Consider the following 21,386-nt stretch of genomic DNA (forward strand, 5'->3'; position numbering starts at 1 on the left):
AAGTGGAATGTTTCTATCATGTATTTTTTTTTTCTCTTGAGAGAAAATTTCTCTAGGATTCTTTAGATCCTCTAGTGAAGCTCTGTGCTCAACTTTCACAGAAGGTTGATCACAGAATTATGCTGGAGGACCTAGTGATTCCAGAGGTGTTCTGTCTCAGGCCCCTTCCACACAGCTGGATAAAATCCAAAGTTATCTGCTTTGAACTGGAATATATGGCAGTGTGGGCTCAGATAACCCAGTTCAAAGCCGATATTGAGAGGTTTTCTGCCTTGATATTCTGGGTTATACAACTGCGTGGAAGGCTCCTACGGCTCTTTAGGTCTTTCAGCACATCTTTATGGCCAACCTCTGGTGAAAGCTGATCTTAGAATTGCATTGGAGAATTGAGAGATTTCTACAGAGACCATATTAATGAAATCCACAAAATAATCAAATCTGCAATAAGTGAAACCGATACATGTGGAGGGTCAACTGTACATGCTATCTATCCTTTGCAGGGTGAGGGATGGAGGATTAAGCGTCTACCTAACCCACAGCCCTCCACAACCATTCTTCCTGAGCAGACCCCAATGCCCCTAATCTGCCCTGCAATGAGCGACACTGAGCCATCCCTACTACAATAAAGTCCATTTGCCTTTTCAGTCAGCTTCTTTTAATAGATGAGGTTGTGTATTCATGGCTTGTCCTTCACCTCAATCAGTAAAATGTCTTGGGTATATGGAATAAGTTAATGGGTACTTATTGTAACCTACAAACAATAGAAAAGGAGTCAGTTTCTTTCTGATTTAATAGGAAATAGGCATTTTATTGTTTCAGAAAGATATATTAAACTCCTGGTGATAGAATATCTATTTTGAAGATGGTGATTTAGCATGCGACACTGAGTTGCAACTAATCCTTTCCTCAGTTTGTAATCCAACATTATTTTCTACCTCTTGAACATTACAACAACCTTTTTTCATTTTGCAGTTTCAAAACGGTGAGAATCAAAATACAACATCTTCCCTTGTGAGAAGCAGAATAGACCCTCCTTCCCAATTACAATTGGCCTATTCTTGTGGAACAGTCTTTTGGAGTTGTATTTTATATGATATCATTTTTATAACAGATAAAAATCATTCTCTAAAAGAAGACATACTTGTGGTCTGTAACATAAGAAACATAGTGCCGCGGGGCGGGGGGGGGGGGGGAGCCTTTCAAGATGCCTGAAATTTATTTCAAAGCATAACAACCACTGCTATGTAGTTCTGTTCTGAAAATAGCTTCATAAAAACAGAGACACTTTGTATTTATCTCCTTCTACTTCTTCTTTTTGTACTGAGTGCATTTATGTAAGACGATTCTCATCCACTATCTTATAGTGGCTCCAAATTACAGCTCCAATTATGCTGTTATTTATCTGAGAGTAAAATTTATTTTGCAAAACCCTTTAAAGAACTATGCTATATTATTCTTAGATATGTTCATAGATACATGCATAACATTATGTTCATAGATACATGCATTCATTAAGAAGTATGCAGAGTTATATTTATATCTGCTTTTTTCAAAGGATTTAAGAACACCCATATTTTTAGTTAGTGGTGTATCATACAAGGAGAAGGTGAACAACAATCAGTCCCACACTCCCATATCCAATCTAAGAGGAAAATAAAGCATGCTAATCTTCTTTGTAAACAATATTTGTAAACAATATACAAATTGTTGTGGGGGGCCGGGCTGTGGGGGGCCGGGCTGTGGCGCAGCTGTTGAGCAGCTGCCTTAAATCACTCTGACCATGAGGTCATGAGTTTGAGGCCAGCCCGTGGCGGGGTGAGCACCCGTCAATTAAAAATAAAAAATAGCCCCTGCTCGTTGCTGACCTAGCAACCCGAAAGATAGTTGCATCTATCAAGTAGGAGATAAGATACCACTTATAAAGTGGGGAGGCAAGATTAACTAATTTACGACCTGGAATGAGGAAGTGCCGTCAGTGTGGATGATGAAGCAGCTGCTCCCCCCTGTGGCCAGAATCGAACATCCCCTCAGAAGAAGGTTAACTTGCCTCTGCGTGTGTCTCTCAGTCTCTGTTTGATGTGTTTATGGGCATTGAATGTTTGCCCTATGTGTGTTATAATGTGATCCGCCCTGAGTCCCCTTCGGGGTGAGAAGGGCGGAATATAAATACTGCAAATAAATAAATAAATAAATAAATAAATAAGTAGGTTTCTTCACATCCCATGGTGATAGGCTCTGTAACATGGAAGGAGGAGAGATAATAAGCCCAAATTAGAAAATGGAGGATACCACATCCAAACTATCTACAGACTGATGCGGGAAGAGAGTATTGGGAAAACCAGGAATCACTTTTGGAAGCATTACCCTTTTGGAGAATAATTGATATGAAATGCATGTCCTTGTTAGAGATCATAACCTTTTATAAAGTATGATCTTCCTGAGAAGAGTTAAAAACTCACTTGAGTCAATCTTCTCCTCAGTGGTAAATATCCACTTGTATTAATGCAAGGCAGTCTAGGTTTCTCAGCTGTTAGATTGAAATCCCTGATTATCTCTTTGAACTGTTAGGAACAAAGATATGCCAATGCACAAAATATATAGCAGATCTTCAGAAGTGTTACTTCAATTGCCCCATAATATATCTACTCTCCCATAAAATATATTGCTTTAAAATCATGCTCTCAAGAGACCAAAAAATAAGTAGTCTTCGTTAAAAGTTAACGTAGTTGATTTACTTACAAACTTAATGTATTTAGCATACAGGTACATTGCTTGTTGCTTTCATGTAAACTGAATAATATATCAACTGTACTACACTGTACTATACTTCAACTGACTGTACTATACTTGCAAACAGACTCCTATATTAACTGGCACCTCACTGCAGCATACTGACTATACTCCTGCTCTAACTGACATCAACAGACTCAACTGACTTCTAACTCAAACTGACTCAAACCTCAACTGACTTCTAACTGACTTAACTGACTTCAACTGACTTCTGATTCAAACAGATTCTAAAATGGAGTCTTACTCTGAACATTCTGAGATCAGGGTCACATGGTCTGTAGTCCCTCCCACAACCTCCAACAACATAGAGTTAAGGGAAAACTGCATACCAATATATAAATACAATACAGCAAGCAGTCTCAATTATATACGTAACAAAGAACTAGTATAGGAGGTTTGTAGAAGGTTACTATTTCCAACAGAGAGGAGATGTGGCTAAGAGCAAGAAACAGAAAATGATGAGAATACATATTGTGCGTAAACTCTTAGGGCCCTTCTGCATGCAGTAAAACCCGGAAGGAACAAGGATAAAAGTGGGGGGTGACTAAATGACATTTGGGGAAAGTATGGGTGAAATTCATGATAATACAGAGTTATCATAAGAAGAAGAAAGTGGAGAAGGAGAATAATTATTGTTGCTGCTACTGTTGTTGTTAATTGCTACCTGCCTCTCCAATATGGCTCAAAGCAGGAGACAATATAGACAAACAGACAAATACTATTAAAATGCATCTGAATTCCATTTCAATTTGTTTTCCTTCATCCAACCTATTGCTTCCTCCAGGCATTTTTGAAGTCATAAAGAAATATATGTTTGAAAAGTATATGCTTGAAAAGTAATATTTCTATAAATATACACCTTGTTTGAGCCAGGTGGGAGATTCATTTTAATGAACAAAAATGAATAATATATGGGGCCTTTTAAGTGTGGAAGGGTGCATGTTATGATTCCACTTTAACTGCCATGGATACATTCTAATGAATCCTGGAATTCCAAAAGCCCTGTCCTCAATGAACAATCCCAGGATTCCATTGGAGGTTGCCATAGCACTTAAAGCAGAATCAGAGTGCTATTACTATGCAGTATGAAAGGTCCCGTCATATGGATGAACCTATCATCTAAATCAGTGGTTCTCAACCTGGGGTCCCCAGAAGTTTTTGGCTACAACTCGTAGAAATCCCACCCAGTTTACTAGCTGTTATGATTTCTGGGAGTTGAAGGCCAAAAACATCTGGGGACCCACAGGATGAGAACCACTGATCTAAATTTTGATGATTTTCCCCATTAACAAAAATGAAAAGAAACATTTTTTTAAAAAAATAAAAACTTTCCCCTATTTTTTTGGTTTCTCCAACACAGGTGTGGTACAATCCTGAAGGTTACCACAGTCTCCCAGCATACCTGAACAGTTTGAATAACATCATACTCCGTGCTAACTTGCCAAAAGAGAAGTCTTTTGAATACGGTAGGTGCTCAACAGACCTTGGCAGTGTCATTTGCAGCTACAGGTTGAGAGGCTTTTGTTTTCAGCCGTGCCTAATACGCTGTGACACAGTGAAGCACAACACTTTTATTTCTTCCCATTAAGCATGATCAGTGTAAAACTGTAGAATGGCTGATCCAATTCTTAGACTTTCAGGGCATCAATTACACTTTTCCTCTTCATGCTCCTGGTTCTGTTCTCTGCAGCCAGAGACAAAACTAATTAGCAAACATTCCTTTAAAAATCAAATACAACAATCAAGCGAGAATTACTTTCTGGCTTCTCATTCAAATGCGTCCCAGCACTCGGGAGCCAGGAAATGCAACATACTGTAAATCTAGACAGGACAGACTTCTTGAAACTTGGTTGGAGGCAGAATTGATGGAACTTTTTCCAATGAACCTTTCCAGCAGCCAAGGCCATTTGTTGCTTTGACAAATAAATGACAGCTTAAGAACCAGTGAAATGGCCAGATAAAAGGTTTGCTGTCATTTTCACAATTTGAAATAGGTGGCAATCCTGCTTTTGAGGTTTGACTTAGGCTTGGTGTATTTAAAGAGGCACATAAAAAGAACTTTTTATGCTGTCACTAAGCAAATCATAATGGCTTTCGACTTATGTATATTGTGCAGCCTCGTCTTCCAAGTCTTGAAAAATATGTATTGAAATGGAAATTTTGACTTCTAGCCTAAGCTGCAGTAAAGAGAAAATGGTTTTACAGAGAAGGAGCATTAACAGCTTAGTCAAACTGTATCTCCTTTATTTCTGATAGATGGAAAATGCTTTCTAGTTATTGTACCTCATTCATATAAAATAAGGAGGGAGGAAGCCTGATAAGTAGATGGGTTTTGTTTGTTTACAATCAGCTGTGAGCAACACCTCTCACTTCCATCATTTTCAATGTCACTCCTTCCATATACGTATTATTAAAACCTAATATTAGATTGACATCCTAGTTCCAAAGATCTTCTCAAGAAGAGAAAACAAAAAGCCTAACGGGGAAATGGAAAAAAATTGTCAGCCAAGATTGGTGCCATGAATAAAACATAAAGAAACAGAGATGGAAAAGTTTGTTCTTTCTTCTACAAAAAAGTTGGAACATAATTTATTACCATTTTGGATGCTTTCATTAAAAAAACACATTAAGAAATAATAACAGAATGTAATATGTGAAAAATTCAAGAAAAATGCCTATACAAATGCCTGTTTATAACTAAGACAGCAGCTAGGACATGTTATTCACTACACCAACAGAATTAATGTTAGTCTCACTCCTTACCTATAACTACAATATGTTGTTATTGTTATATAATGTAATTGGAACTCTTTCCTTCCAAGTTGCAATAATCAATAGAAAGATTTTGAAGTATTTAACACTAATATATGTGCCCCCCCCTCATTTTTATAGTTTCTATTATTGGTATAAACTCAAACAGTAAACTAAGTTTCTAACCTCCTGTTCCTTCCCTCCCTATATTATTTTTTTCATGATTGCAAGCACTGGATCTCTCCACACGGGCTGAAATTTGGTGGTGGTGACAGGTTTTTTGTTTTGTTTTTTTGTTTTGGCATTTGTATCATGGAGCTTGATGGCTTCCATCACACCCTGGATGAGTACTTTTGGGGTGGCACCATGGTGAAATTGGCACAAAAACCCTGCTACCACTCCAAAATAGCAGGGACGCTTCCTGTCTTTTCATTTGGAAAGATGGATTGAGCCAGCTTAAAAAGGCTCCCCCCCCCCCCCCCCCGTATGCTGAGATTGGGAAAAGCGCAGGCACTGTCAGGATCACCGGGATCGCCACAATCCGCAGTGATACTCGGCAATTCCGGTGGTGCTCAAGAAGAGGTCCTTCCTCTATTCCTAGAGATTGCAATCCATGCAATACTGTAGCATTTGGGCTTGTTGGCATTTTTGGAAATCAGTGATGTCCCTGGAATTAGATTTGAGGGGTTCACACAACTGAGTGAAGTTGGCAGACATTAACCACAACTTCCTTGATTATTTATCAGTGTTTGGGGCCACTTTGGTGGCTCTAAGGTGTTTTTTAAAAGTAGATGAACATTTAACCATTATGCATCAAAATTTGAAAATGTGATTATGCCACTTTGTTATGCCACTTTGCTTCTCAGAAGCTTGGGGGAGGGGGAGTTAGGTTGATAATGCCTTTTCATACTAAGCAATTATGGCATTATGATTCCACTTTAACTATATCCTGGGATTTGTAGTTTGTCTGCAAACACCAAAAAGCCCCATGTTTGAAGGTTGCAAAGGCCCGTTCCTCAGCTGCTATTTCTAGGATTCCACAGGATTCAACTATGATGGTTAAAGTACAATTGTAATAGTGTAATTGTATAGTGTGAAAGGCTTTCAGATCTATCCATTTATGTTTTGCTTTGAATGAAATAGCATGGTGCTTATCAGTCTTCCATTTACTTCTTTGCTCTTGGACTTTGCACTTTTAGTCAGAATTGATTAAAAAATCCTTAAACGTGCCGTTGTTCATAGAAAATCCTTAAATTTGCTGTTGCTGTTGTTGTTTTTGTTGTAGGCATTTCTGTCGTTGCACATCCTTATCCTGGTGGAGAGAGCCAAGAACAAGTCATGTAAGATTTTGGATTTCTAAGGGATGTGGAAAACTCTCACAATTTTTTTCTCACTCAGTTTCCTGAGTATGGTCAAAACTGGAGTTCTCATTCTTTTTGAAAACTGATGCAGGAAGAAAAACAATCCACAAAGGTTCCTTCCATACTGCCATATAAAATCCAGATAATCTGCTTTGAACTGGATTATATGATTGTGTAGACTCATAATTCAGTTCTAAGCAGATAATGTGGATTATCTCCTTTGATAATATGAAGTATATGGCAATGTAGAAAGGGCCAATGTATCCACAGTTTTGCAGAGACTTTTCCCCTTCTAGCCCAAAGCAGCATCACGTTTTGGATTTCTATTAAGATTAAGAAATTTGGAAAATTGAGAAAGGGGAGTTGCAGAAGTTTGAAGGTTAGTGGTCAAATTTCTGTTTTTTCTGCACCATCTCCCAGCTCCATGTCTTTCACAGAAATCTTGACCAGAGGTGGTAAAAAGACACTTCAAGTCCTGCCTCAAGCCTCTTCCCTGGTAGTTTGATAGCTAAAATGTCTTTTCAAAGCCTCTAGTCAGGATTTCTGTGAAATAGTGACTAGAGGCTGTGAAAATATATTTAAGTTTCCTCTTCCAAGTGCTCTTTCACAGCTGAACCATCTTTTCACAGCTGAACCATCAGTGTTGGGGCTTGGAGGGACAGAAGTTGTAGGAAAAAAAGAAACTGGACAGACAGCTGCCAAACATCTGTACCTTCTTCCCCCTGAAACTTCCATCGACAACTCTTCCTCGTCATTATTTCACAGAAGTCTTGTCTAGAGGCTGCAGCTCTCAAACAAAAAACTGTCAAACATGACTTTGGTGTTGGGTGAGAGGAAGGAGGGAAAGGGTGGAAAAACAGTATCCCATACATAGCTGTAAAAGCTTTGCACTTTTCAGTGAAAGCTGTGCAGCTTCTGTCAACTTGGCATCCCACACCTCCCAACAGCATAAGAATTCAAACAGATTATTTTCCCCAACATTGGAATGAGGAAAAATGTGAATTCCATCCCTAGCTGTTCATCATATATACAATAACAAATAGTTTAAGATTTTATTATCATGCTGCTTCTTTCATAAGTATCTGTCCTGATGTTGACATATTTGAGAAATTTTGTGTATCTAACAATACATAACACTATGTAACAAAATTTGGGGGAAAAAACCTGTTCCTGGCTTGAAAGTATTATTTCCTGTTTGATTGTGCAGTGCTTATTTTGAAAGTAGTTGTTATACTCCAGGGACATAGTTTTTGTGGTTGCCACGAACTATATTGAATAGGTTGAGACTCTATGAGATATTCATTGAAAAACTATAGCAAAATGTGCTGCAGGATGTCCTGCAGGAACAAAGTTTTTGCAGTTTAATACACTTTTTTCATGTTTTTATGATAGAATCAATCAGGAAATAGCATTTATAACCCAGTAACAAAAAAATTACATTACATAGTGTAATGTCCCTTTGACACAGTCCTAAGAAAAACTTTCTTAGTAACTGCTCCAGACCCAGGAACATTGGAAAGCTCATGTGGCAGCTTTATTGGTAGTCTTCCTGTAAAACATTCCTGTTCAAATGGATATTTGGTTGGACCTGATTATTATTATTATTATTATTATTATTATTATTATTATTATTATTATTATTATGTTTATTTATACCCTGCTTTTCTTCTCCACCAGGAGACTCAAAGCGGCATACATTAAAAGCACTTCCATACATTTAAAATCTACAAATATACAAACATTAAAACAGAATTAAATATAACCGGTATTACAAGATTCAGTTAAAATCTATAAAAACATATTGAAAACTAACATTAGACCTTTCTAACTGACATATGAATAGTGTCTTAACTTGCTGCCACTCTTAAGCTTTGGAGAATGGCTAGACATGGGCAGCTAGTTTTGGTTTGAGTAGTGGTTGTCAACCTTTGGTCATCCAAGTTTTTGGGACTTCAACACCAAGAATCCCCAGCCAGCATGGACAACTGTCAGGAATTCCTGGAGCTGAAGTCCAAAACACCTGGAGGACAAAAGGTTGGGAACCACTGGCTTAGAGGACTGTTATCACAGTCAGGTAAACCAGCTAGGGTCCACTGATTGAGAAGAAAGTCATCCAAGATGACATTTTGCCCTGGACATTGTTGAACCTTTCTCCAGTCCTAGCTGCATATTTATTTGGGAAAGCAACACTTTTGTTTTCATTTTCCTCTCTCAGGCTTAACGGTTTACTGGATCTCATTGTGTCTATGTGTGTCCTTATTGGCTACTCCATCACCACATCTAGCTTTGTGCTTTATGTGGTAAAGGAACACCAGAACAAGGCAAAACAGCTACAACATATCTCAGGCATGGGTGTGAAAACCTATTGGGTGACTAACTTCATTTATGACTTGGTAAGTGCTTTCTCTCTTAAAATTAATATAAGAACTTGTGTGATCAAGAACAGCTTTAAGATTGCTTCAGATGATGTGACATACAGTTTTGTCTTGAACTCATCTTAACGGTAATTGCAATATAAATGTTGTGTAAGTGCATCAGATTTTAAATTAGAAGTATTTAATTAATACACAGGCACACACACCCCAAGACACATAGGCACTTCTTGTCGGTTTCTTTCCCCCCCTTTTGGATGTGCTATATGCATAAAGCTCAGCACATTTTAAAAAGATCACTGTGCTATTAAGGTCATGGCTTCAATTTATTTTTCACTTGTAGGCAGAAAAATTGCCTTGAGGTTAAATTCCATTGTAGCAGAGGCAAAAAGGCAGGTCTAAAAGTCATTCTATGGTATATATTTTGTTAAAATCTCTGAGTAATGGCTACTCATGTAAAGGCTACTGCATGTGACCTTCCTTTTCTAACGCTGCCATAGAAAAGTCCTATACATATAAGGGAAAGTATCCATACCACTGTAAAAAATTCTCAAAAATATTTGTATTTATTTACACTGATTTATACACTGATTTGCTCCCAGCAAGGATCGCTAAAACTAGGGATGAAAGACATATTCAAAAATATATTTTAAATGGCTGGGAAAAAATAGCACAATCCTCAACTAATCAGGATTTTTGTTGTTGTTTGAGACTTATATTTCACAAAATGTGTGCATGTTTTTAACATAAAACAGTAATTTTTTGCACAGGGGACAGCTTTTTATATACAGTATATAGAATTGCAGAGATATGGTTTCTGTGCAGAAAGGCTGGTTCCAGTACAGGATGCTATCACTGGTGACTCATTTTGCACAAAATTTGCATTTGGTTGATTTCCTGAAAAAGAAAAAAAAATCTGCATAAAACATAATGAATTTATGCAGAAATATTATTTTCCATGCAGAAAAATAATGTTTTCCCCACATTAAATACCCCTTTCTGTGGAAAAAAACCAAATGTGATTTTTGTGCAAAATAAGTTTGAAATTGCAAATATGCTGTGAACAGTACACTTTTAAAAGGCTTCCTCGAAGCAGTTTCTGAAATTACTCATTACTTCCTTCAAGAAGGAAATTAGTGAAAAATTCACTCCATAGAGTAGCTTACAAAAACTAAAGCAAAGTCCAGCTAAAATCTTATTTTACAGAAGTTAAAAGAGAAAATAATCCTATTAAAACCTGCACAGCTTAAACAATCTAAACATGTTTGGAAGGCAAAAACACAATACAATATTTTCAGTTATAACCATGTTGAGGGAAGAATTAATTTCAGTCTGAGGGCACATCTATACTGATCATTTAATAAAGCTTGAAAGCAGCTTGAGAATGTGGTAGGTATATACTGGGCACCACAAACGTATGCTGTAGTGCGCTTTAAATTGAGATAAGTGAAGTCAGAGAATATTCCAAAATAGAGTCGTTAATGCACATCAGTATGTTGTTGTAGTGTAAACCACATTGCATGGTGAAAGCAGTAGGAGCTGTGGTGGCAAAATGGGTTAAACCCTTGTGCTAGCTGAACTGCTGGCCTGAAAGTTGGCGGTTGAATCTGCAAGATTGGGTGAACTCCTGTCTGTCAGCTCTAGCTTGTAGGGACATGAGAGAAGCCTCCCAGCAGAATGGTAACATATCCAGGCATCCCCTGGGCAACATCTCTGTAGATGCAAATCTGAAACATGCATGCAAAGTGAATGATCAAGCAACAATCCTGTTGGGGCAGTCCTTTAGGGAATTGGGAATTAGGGAATTGGCTGCCTGAACTACTGCTTGGGGTAGAGATAGAATGTGTTTTTATGAAAGTTTAACAGGGCCTTCATGTAATCTATAGCCTCATTTTATCCTCCAGCCCTTTACATTATGAAATCACTCTGTGTTGCTCTCTCATGCACGTTATTACAAGCCATGTCCAATTGGCCATCACACCTCCATTTCTCAACCAACTAACCAACCACACAGAAGTGGTTAGGCCTGAAGGGCTGACCAGACCCACTCTTCTGGCTCCACTCTCATTATAACTGGCATGCTTCTTTTCATGCATTAGGTGCTTGCTGTGAAATGGTGTATTTATAAATCATCCACTTGAAAGCATCCTGATGATCTAACTGAAATCAATATGCAGCAGACTGAAACTAATGCAGCAGTATGCTGCAACTTGATACTTTCTCATTGAATCCCTGCTGACAAGCAATCCTTGTTCCTAACTAAGAGAAAAGACGGGAGTGTCTTGGGGCTACTCCTCATTAGAAACTGGGGTGGTTTTAAGTCATTTCTCTTTACCCTACAAGGAAGAGAAGTCATAAGTACACAAATTAAAATATCCATTGAGGAAATTTGCATACCAAGATACATCTTTTTACAAAGAGACCAAGAAAAATGCTATAACATTGTTCCTCTTCCAGGAAAACATAGACAACAAGCCTGTTAAACATTTCCACTTGGGATATCTTTTGGCCTGAGAAATTTTTACATGATGCTGGGTATATAGCTATCTAAAATAGATACAAAGATCAAACACTTACTTATAAGAAATCAACATTTTCAAGGCTAAACAGGCTGATTTTCCTTTTATGAGTTCACTGAAAACACTGCAACACAGTTTACTAGGTAATGTTCAAAAAACCTTTACTGTTATTGATTTATTTGGGAACTGAACATTAAGCTAAGAGGATCCCACTTGGAGTTGGGATTCATAGTTTAGAAAGCAGTGATGTAAACTACATGAAGATGGTAGGTAATTCCCCCCATCCCTTGCCAAACTGACAGCGTGAGGACTGAGGTCAGCAAGAAGTTAAACCTGTGGAGTTTCTACTCTTTTGCCTTATGTCTTTTGTTTAGTTATTTCAGCCTTTATCAGTATGGATATGAGCATTCACCCATTGTTTACAAAAACCTTTTGCAAACAATGGGTGAATGCTCATATCCATTCTGAGTTCAGCTCATCTTGCTTTTGGCTAACATATTTTGCTGGGTTTATCTTATTTAAAAATCTGTTTCAATTAGCCCCTGGTGGCCAAAGTATTACCCTGAGGCAGCATGTGCCCCCCCCCCCCGAGCTGTTTTTGTGGTCTTCAACCTCTCCAGATACTTTGAGCTGGTTCTTTTCTGGCCCAAAGAGATAGTTGAGCAGCAAGCTTGTGAAAAGGTTGTAGAGAACATTGCACTTTTAAACATGAAGAACAAAACCACACACCACATTTCAAAATCCTAAAATCTTGGCTTTGTTGGTGTTTTGTCATTTGGGGCACTACCCAGAAGATCCCAGGAGCAGAAAAATAGCCCCTGGGCATATGGCTATTGTCCACTTAAGACAAAATAAATGGTAAAAATTCTGCTTCATTGATAGCAGCAAAAAAATTCCACATATGAAACTGTGAAGGTGGATGGTTCTAGGGACGTAATCTGATGCTTCTCCAATGCCTTCTGCTCAGTCCTTTGGTGTACATGATGTGTGGGAGTGGATGAGCACAAGAGACTGTAGAAGGGAAAGGGTGGTTTGTGAGAGTCTGGTCATTTTGTAAGAAAATTAGTAGAGAATCCAACTGTTGCCCCTTGCAATGGTGTCATCAAAAATTGCTAAGTATCATTGATAGAAATGCTGTTTAAAGTTATTTGCATTTTTAAAAAATACTATTATCTTTCTGCAGAACAATGTTATTCTTACCACTTTGCTTTCTTAGAAATAAGATTTTTCCTTTAACAAAACTCCTTTGATATCAAAATGTGTATTGCTTAAAGTGCTAAGAAGGATGTCTAATGGTTTTTAATCATCTAGATAATGTTATATGGAATAGTGACACAAATCCATGTCAGTGCCTAGGAACAAGAACAGAGCGTGGAAATTATACTAATGTAAAAAGATGTGGTTCTACATATACCATAAGGAAGCACAGCATTTTTCATATAATGAAGACCCCTTTTTTCCAAGTGTAACATGCATGTGTTGTTATAATAACTGGGCTTAGCATTATGATTATGATAATCACTTCTAATTATTATCCTCCCACAGGTTTACTTTCTGGTACCTGTTACACTCTCAGTAGGCATAATTTCAGTTTTTCAGATACCAGCTTTCTTCAATGACAGTAACCTGTTGGCTGTAACCCTACTTCTCATCTTGTTTGGGTAAGGATTTTGTTTAATTTAACTCAAGTTCAACTTAATGCTCTGCTTTACCACCCCCATTAAGTACTAGGACACTGGGTGTCTAAACTATGAGTGTCCCAGCCCTCGGAATGATAGTATTTTTGGTTTCCAGAAAAGAGTTTAAGGGTCTTTATACACTCCAGAATAACAGCATTATGGTTCCACTATAACTGCCATAGCAATGATCTGTGGAATCTTGGGATTTTCAGTTTGGAGAGAAGGATCTGTAGAATTCTCATCCAGAAAGCTCTAAGTTCTCATGAAATTCCAAATCCCAGGATTCCATAGTGCAGTGGTTCTCAATCTGTGGGTCTCCAGATGTTTTGGCCTGCAACACCCAGAAATTCTAACAGCTGGTAAACTGGTTGAGATTTTTGGGAGTTGTAGGCCAAACCACCGGGAAACCCACAAGTTGAGAACCACTGCCATAGTGGAATCCATTAAAGTTGAATCATAGTGTTATAATTATGTAGTGTGAAAGAGTCCTGAGAACAATTTTGGGGATCTGACAAGGATCTACAGATTATTTTGTTGGCTTCTAAGAGAGCGTGTAATAACTTGTTCCACATTCTTAAATTACGCTCCCTCCTTGTGACCTCTGTGATTCGGTATGAAAACAATTGTTATGAATATAAGTACTACATTCAGATCATAACTACAGTCATCAGCATCAACTCAGTTGATTTTCTTAGACCTAATTTTATTGTTTAATCCCAACTAGAATAGACTATTGAATCAATTTTGAATAGTGAGTCATTGCCTAGTTAATCCCATTGATTCTATTGTTTAATCCAGGGGTCTTCAAACTTTTTAAGCTGAGGGCCGGTCCACAATCCTTCAGACTGTTGAGGGGCCGGATTATCATTTGAAAAAAAATACAAGCAAATTCCGATGCACACTGCATATGTCTTATTTGTAGTGCAAAAACAACAACAACAACAAGAACAATGAAAGAACAATATCATATTTAAAAATAAAAACAATTTTAACCAACATACATTTATCAGGATTTCAATTGGAAGTGTGGTCCCGCTTCTGGCCAATGAGATAATCAAGTTAATTAGGGTTGTTGTTGTTGTTGTTGTTGTTGTTGTTGTGTGCCTTCAAGTCATTTCAGACTTTGGGTGAGCCTAAGTCTAAAATTTATTTATTATTTATTTACTTCATTTATTTACTACATTTGTATCACACCCTTCTCACCCCAAAGGGGACTCAGAGTGGCTTACAAATTATATGTACATACAATATATTATATTATTAGCATAGCACAATATTAGCATTATATATTACTTTATTGAACTATACCACTATACTGTAATATTATTAGTAATATTATATGTAATATAGAATATATAATTAATATTATTATATGGTATTATTATTAGTGTTATATTGTATTGCATTATAATATTATTATCAATGTATATACAATATATTATATTATAAAACTGAGGGCGGGGGCCAGGTAAATGACCTCGGAGGGCCGCATCCGGCCCCCGGGCCTTAGTTTGGGGACCCCTGGTTTAATCCATGTGAAATTTACAATAGGATTCACATTCTGTCCTATAGAGCTCCTGATGGGGGAGAGAGATTTTTAACCTCATTCCTCTCTTCATCTTTGTCTTTTATTTTCTATGCAAAACAATTAAAGCACTGTAATATTATATTGTTTTCACAATAAAATCAGTTCATCTTTCTCTATATCAGTAGAACTTCATTTCTTCTTTTTTAAAAAAAAACAAAACAACAACAACAACAACATTCTTTTGTATTTTGGATATGCTATTTTGCAGCATTTCAGTAGGAAGGTAGAACTGAAAAAATAAATAAAATAGTGAATTGTGTCAGCATGAACTCTCACTTAACTTTTTGTTAATTAAAATGTCTATAGTGATCGCTCCAACCCAGGTCACCTCAGAAACCACAGCATCCCTTCTTCCCCTTCATTCTTCCTTTTATCATGTATTTTTAGAAAATCTTGATCAACTTCAGGCAGTTTTATTGTTTGTTTTTTTTTGTCCTTGGAACAATGAAAAGAAACATTATTTTCTTCTAGTCCAAAAGAAAAAAAATCACCAGGAAGTGTCAATCAGAAAACGAAACACCTTTTTATAGCTCTATTTTGATGATCTTTTGTGTAGATCGTACTTTCTGTTGTTGTTGTTGTTGTTGTTGTGGTTACGATGAATGTTTTACAGATACTCAACATTTTCATGGATGTATTTGTTGGCTGGCATATTCAAGGAAACCGGGATGGCCTTCATAGTTTATGTCTGCATCAACTTGTTCTTTGGCATCAACACAATAAACACGCATTCAACTGTGTTAGAACTTGCCCATGAAAAGCAAGAGCAGGTAAAACTCCTGACAACATGTCATTTGTATTCATGTATAACAAGTGTGTGAAATGCATTCCTCTTCAGGGAACAGACCACTATTTCATTTCAGAGGAATTGGGACTGAGTATTCTTAATTTTTTAATCAGGTAGGAAAGTGGACAATATCATTGCATATATTAAATGACAGTCTACACATGGAAGGCTTTGCATACAGCTAGTTAAACTTTTGGGAGTACCTTCAGTCTATATAAAGACAAATGGCTGGAGAAAACAGATAGTTCTCTATGGCTACCAGTGAGATTGATGGTTGCCATGTGAATGGAATGATGAATCCACTCCAGGTTTTGAACAGAGCTATAAAAATGCTAAATATAGATGGGGATTCAGATCAGTTCAAAGCTGGAGGCAATTACTCATGGCTGGATATGATTGTCTTCCAGGGGTAGAGTCTTGGTGGTGGATCTGTAAGTCACTGTAGAGATATTCTGGATCTGCATGGTCTTTCACATTGAAGAGATAGATTTCTATATGGAAGGTGGTCCTGACAAGGGTTTGCTTGACATGCCTCCCTCTTGACACATTTCTCCCTTTTCACCCTCTGTTGGTGCCTCCTCAAAATCCATAGCACTGTTGGTAACAGATGACCTCCAGTTGGTAACAGATGACCTCAAGGAGCAGGGCTTCCCACTTCTTGATATTTATATCACTTTTTAAAGGTTAGCTTTAAACCCATCTTTAAACCCATGATGTCTACCAACATTCCATTTTCCATTCTTAAGTTGAGAGTAAAGTAGCTGCTTTGGGAGACAGTGATTGGGTATTTGGACAACTTGGCCAGTCCGGTGAAGTTGGTGGTGGAGAGACAGAACTTCATTACTGATGGTCTTTGCTTCTTCCAGAATGCTGATGTTTGTCCACCTGTCTTCTTCCCAAGAGATTTGTAGGAGTGGATTCATCACCCCAGCTCTGAGCTCCCTTCTGATAACCAGTGCCCATCCTCTTAGGTATAGTCAGTATTGGGTTAAGGCAGTGGGCAAAAGCAGTGATATTCTACTGCTAAAGATATAGATATAAAATTCATCTCTCAATGTGCATCCGGTTAACTGTTAACAGAAAATGAAGAGATGACGTTAGGATGAAGATGTGCATTATAGAGTTAATTTCAGCTTTCCTTCCCTGTATGCCACTGTTGGTATGGATAACACATTGCCTTTTGTAGAGAGCTACTTTAAAGGAAGACTCAGTACAAAATAATGTATAGATGTATTTGACCCCTCAAAGGTTAAATAAGATTTATCATGCTAATACATTTAGGTGTTGGAAGTACAATGCTCAACAAGCAGATTTGTATTCTGTCTCACGGTTACAGCCTAAAGTTCAAATAGATTGGCATCAAATGCCACATATTATCCAGTGTATAGAAGAGATAAGATTGAACTTTGGCTCTCTAACTATTCTTCTAAACCATTTGAAAGATGGAACTAAAAGGACTGTTCAGCTTTTGCATATGAATTTTTTGGCAGCTGAAAAAAAATCTATTCTGGCTTGTAGTTAGAAATTGCTAGCATTACCACCAAACTCAAGCTGAAGTTTACAAATTATGTACATGAATGCATGGAACCCCTGTATGATGCAAATGTTAATTTATCCATGTGTATTATTTGAAACCCTTTAGTACAAAAATTGCAGTTGAACATTAAGAAAGCAAAAAACAGATTATTTACATAACTTTAAGGTCGATGACGAAGACATCAAAAGAGTCAAAAGATTTTCTATATCTTGGTTCAGTTATGAATCAAAATGGAAGTCAAAAGAAAACTAGGATTTTGGAGGGCAGTTATGAAATAACTGGATTGTTGCTGAAGTGTAAATCATTGAATACTTGGGTTAGGATTATCCATGTCATAATATTTCAGATTTCTACATAGGGTTGTAAAACTTGGAGAATGTTGAAGACTGAAAGGATGAGAAGCAAGTCATTTAAAGTATTCTGCTGGAGGAGTATTCCACAGCTACTGTGGACTGTCAAAAGGATAAATAAATGGATCCTAGAGCAAGCCAAATCTGAAGATATCAAAATGACTGAACTGAGGCTATGCTGTTTAGCTATATCATGCAATGACATGACTCATTAGAAAATACACGAATGCCTGATAAGGTAGAAGGGAGTCAGAAAAAAAGGAAAACTGTATGACAGGTAGATAAACTAAATCAAAGAACACCCAAGTCCTGAGTTTGCAGAACATGGCAGAGTGTCTTGAACATGCCTTGCTTAATAGGGTCGCCATTAATCCAAGCTAACCTGGCAGAAGTTAACACATTGGGGAGGGCAGTCTGTTCTTGTACTGAAATGGCAGCCTCTCCATGCCAGTTGGCAATACATTGATATTTAAAGATTGTTTCCTAATGAGCATACTATTTAGCTCTACTTAAAAGTGGAACCGTATTGCAAAAACCAATTTGAAAACTAATTTCTGAGTATCTAAAATGCAAAGAGAGTATTCTCATCATTGTAAAAGTCTTAACAATAGAGGTGTGTAGCTATGGGGTGGCAAAATCGAGTCATTGCCCCCAATGAGAATTCTGCCCTTAATGAATCTTTCCTTCCATCCCTAGTTTCTAGCATTGAAGAAAATGAGAAAATTGTTCACCCTTACAACTCTTGTGTTTGCATCCTTTTGATGACTTTGCCTGCCACTTTTCTTTGGATGGCTACCTCTTTTCCTAATTGCTTAAGATACTTTTCTATGTGGAATGATGGGGAATGTATGGAAATGTCATGGAGGGGGAGAAATCTTATTGAAGGGGAAATCCTTATTTTTCTTCCTGTAGCTACACCCTTGCAAAGGTACTAAGTGCAAAAACACTAGCTGTCTCTTCTGAAAGACAACTGTTGTTTTTAAAACAGAATTTCTTGTCATCTTTCATTGAAGATCTACTTCTTTCTTGACTACACACTCAGGCAATTTTTGTAAAGGCATTTAAATAGCAAGAAAACACAAACAAAAGAGGAAGATTTTTACAAAACTGCTGTAGCCCAGAAACAGGCAGGGTGTGTTGACTGACATTGATGTGTCCTTTGCAGGTGTTTGGCTCTGTCTTCCCATGATAATTTATTGTGTATCTGACATGGCCAATACTCAAATGTCAGCTGCATTTCTCATGCTTCATGACAAGAAGAATAGGTGTTATCCACAAAGGCCAACTTTTTACTGCATGTCAAGTGTTATTTTCACAGATAGCTTTCTTTTAACTACTGTCTGGAGTTTATGGCAGGCTACTTTTCTCATCTGCTAGCTAACTCCATGAAGACCATTTTAATATGAACAAGTATTGAAGATGGCTGGGAATCAGACTACATACAGAATATAGGAAAGCCATTTGGAATTGTGGAAACACTTCCAATGTGCTGAATGGGCTGTGTAATTTGATCAGATCTCAACCATTTATTCCAAATTAACTTGATCAGATCTCAACCATTTAAGTCATTTCCAGTTTATGGCAACCCTAAGGAAGTTTATTGTCAAGATTAGTTCAGAGGGGGTCTTGCAAAATAAATAGTTTAATACAGTTCATCCCTATGAGGGAGTAATCCCTGTGGAATTCCATGCAAGTTACTTTTGAGTAAACATGCTTAGGGTTGTATTCTAGAAATTATAATGAGTTTTGCAGATGACAAGCTTTGGCTCTAGAGATATGGGCAAACTTACTCCCCAAAGAGAATGGGACATCCCATTACATATACAATTGACAACCATATATAAGCCTAGTGTCTAAGAAACCATCTAGGCCAGGGGCAGGAAACTGTACTGGGGTCTCCAGTAGATTTTGGAAGGCAACTTTCCCCTATCATAACATATTTCTGCCCCCCCCCCCACTACTCTCCAGGGGGCATGCAAACATTTTTGACACATTTTGACCTCCTGTTTTAGGTCACTTTGTGATCATTTCCTCTTGAACTTAAAATAGTATAGAGGAAAGAAAACAAATGGTGAAATTTCTTCCTAGAGGGAATTTTGGGGCAAAATATTCCTGGGAGAGCCCTGGAGCCACATTTTTTCTCATACTTACCTAAACTGTACTTCCCCAACTTAGCCCCCATCTGCTCTGATCATTCAATGCAATTTGAAACTAGGCTCGAAATGGGGCAGCTGGATAGCAAACCTCTACCTAAGCACATGAAAGAAAGACCTTAATGTGTATAAGTGCTATTGTGGTTTGAGTCATCCAGGGCTCAAACTGGTTCCAGGAATTCATCTGCATAGTGAAACCATTTTCTTCAAACTGGTTTGAAACTGCATAAAATGCTCAGCGTGGTGGGAAAGTTTTTCAGAGACATCTGGAGATGTCCAGGTTGGAGAAGGCTGAAACAGAAAGATGACCAGCAGGAATGGCACCTTAGACCATTATTGTTTTATTGTTCTGCATTTACCATTTCATCTCATAAGCAGCCCTGTATTCCCATCTCTTGCCTTTTCCAATCCCTAAGGAAATTAAGTTGCTAGCACAGAATGATAACATAATCAAGAATAGAACGACAAATAGAGACTATCTGATACACTCCCATTTTTTGTCTGTCTCTAAACAACTTTCAGATTTCTCAACAGAGCAGCCTATGTGGTGTGATAAATAACCAGAAACTTTCCCAACTCTGATGGCTTCCAGAGATTTAACAGTGTTACTTGAGGAGGTTGGGAAAGCACAAGATGATGGGAAGCATGTTCAGATAAAGGCAAATAGGTGCCTTTTTAAAAGCAGGAAACAGATTAAGTCCCTTTAGGTTTGCATCTATTTGATACATCAATGTGGCACTCGTGTATTTTTTCATTTATAAAGTGCATCATTGTGGTCATCATCTAGGTTTCTCATTCTGATTGTGTGATGCTGGTTGGTTGGACTACCATAGAGAAGGTTGAGGTGCCACAATATGTCTCTGTGTAACACACTTCTTTACACACCATAGATCTTCTCCCTCAATGGGCAATTTGCTGTAAAAATTATGGCCATGTAGAATTCAATCCATTAGGTTACATTTTTAAAATGCATAATGCTACACATTATAACAATTCTTTGTTTCTTTCAGGGCTTGCTTGACCTCGCTGAAACTCTGAGGCATGTTTTTCTGATCTTCCCACAATTCTGCTTTGGATATGGTTTGATCGAACTGTCATACCATGAAGCTTTGATGGGCTTCTTGAAAGCATATGGAGTGGTCTGCCCTGACAGAACATTTGATTTGGACAGGATAAGTTCCAAACTTCTTGGGATGTTCATCCAGGGGACAATATTCTTTTCAATCCGTCTCTTGATTGATGATGGGACAATTCATAAAGTTTGGCATAAGATCTTAGAGTAAGTGATGTCTTCACCAGGAGGCTAATTCCACAATTGCAAACAAGTGGAATGGTTTGGTTGGTTTATCTTTTGATCGTGACTTTTTCTTTTACATCAACACCAAAGATTTGTAAAATGCTTTGGCAACATAGGATGACACTGAGATTGGATTAATTTCAGTTTGCTTCATACTGCTGTTCTTCCATTGCAGTCAACCATATGTACTTGACATGCATGG

At 37.6% G+C, this 21,386-nt stretch overlaps 1 protein-coding gene across 3 annotated transcripts in view; it reads left to right on the forward strand.

Moving 5' to 3' along the window:
• Positions 1-21,386, forward strand: part of abca12 (ATP binding cassette subfamily A member 12) — a 212,858-nt gene that overhangs the window by 157,293 nt on the left and 34,179 nt on the right. For all 3 annotated transcript variants that reach the window (XM_062960972.1, XM_008113539.3, XM_062960963.1), the window contains exons 38-43: positions 4,151-4,256; positions 6,827-6,881; positions 9,118-9,295; positions 13,339-13,454; positions 15,674-15,830; positions 20,898-21,166. In XM_062960972.1, coding sequence (XP_062817042.1) covers positions 4,151-4,256; positions 6,827-6,881; positions 9,118-9,295; positions 13,339-13,454; positions 15,674-15,830; positions 20,898-21,166 — 881 coding nt within the window. The remainder of the gene's footprint in view (positions 1-4,150; positions 4,257-6,826; positions 6,882-9,117; positions 9,296-13,338; positions 13,455-15,673; positions 15,831-20,897; positions 21,167-21,386) is intronic.

This window comes from Anolis carolinensis, chromosome 1 (genome assembly GCF_035594765.1).
Source record: "Anolis carolinensis isolate JA03-04 chromosome 1, rAnoCar3.1.pri, whole genome shotgun sequence".
NCBI lineage: Eukaryota > Metazoa > Chordata > Lepidosauria > Squamata > Dactyloidae > Anolis > Anolis carolinensis.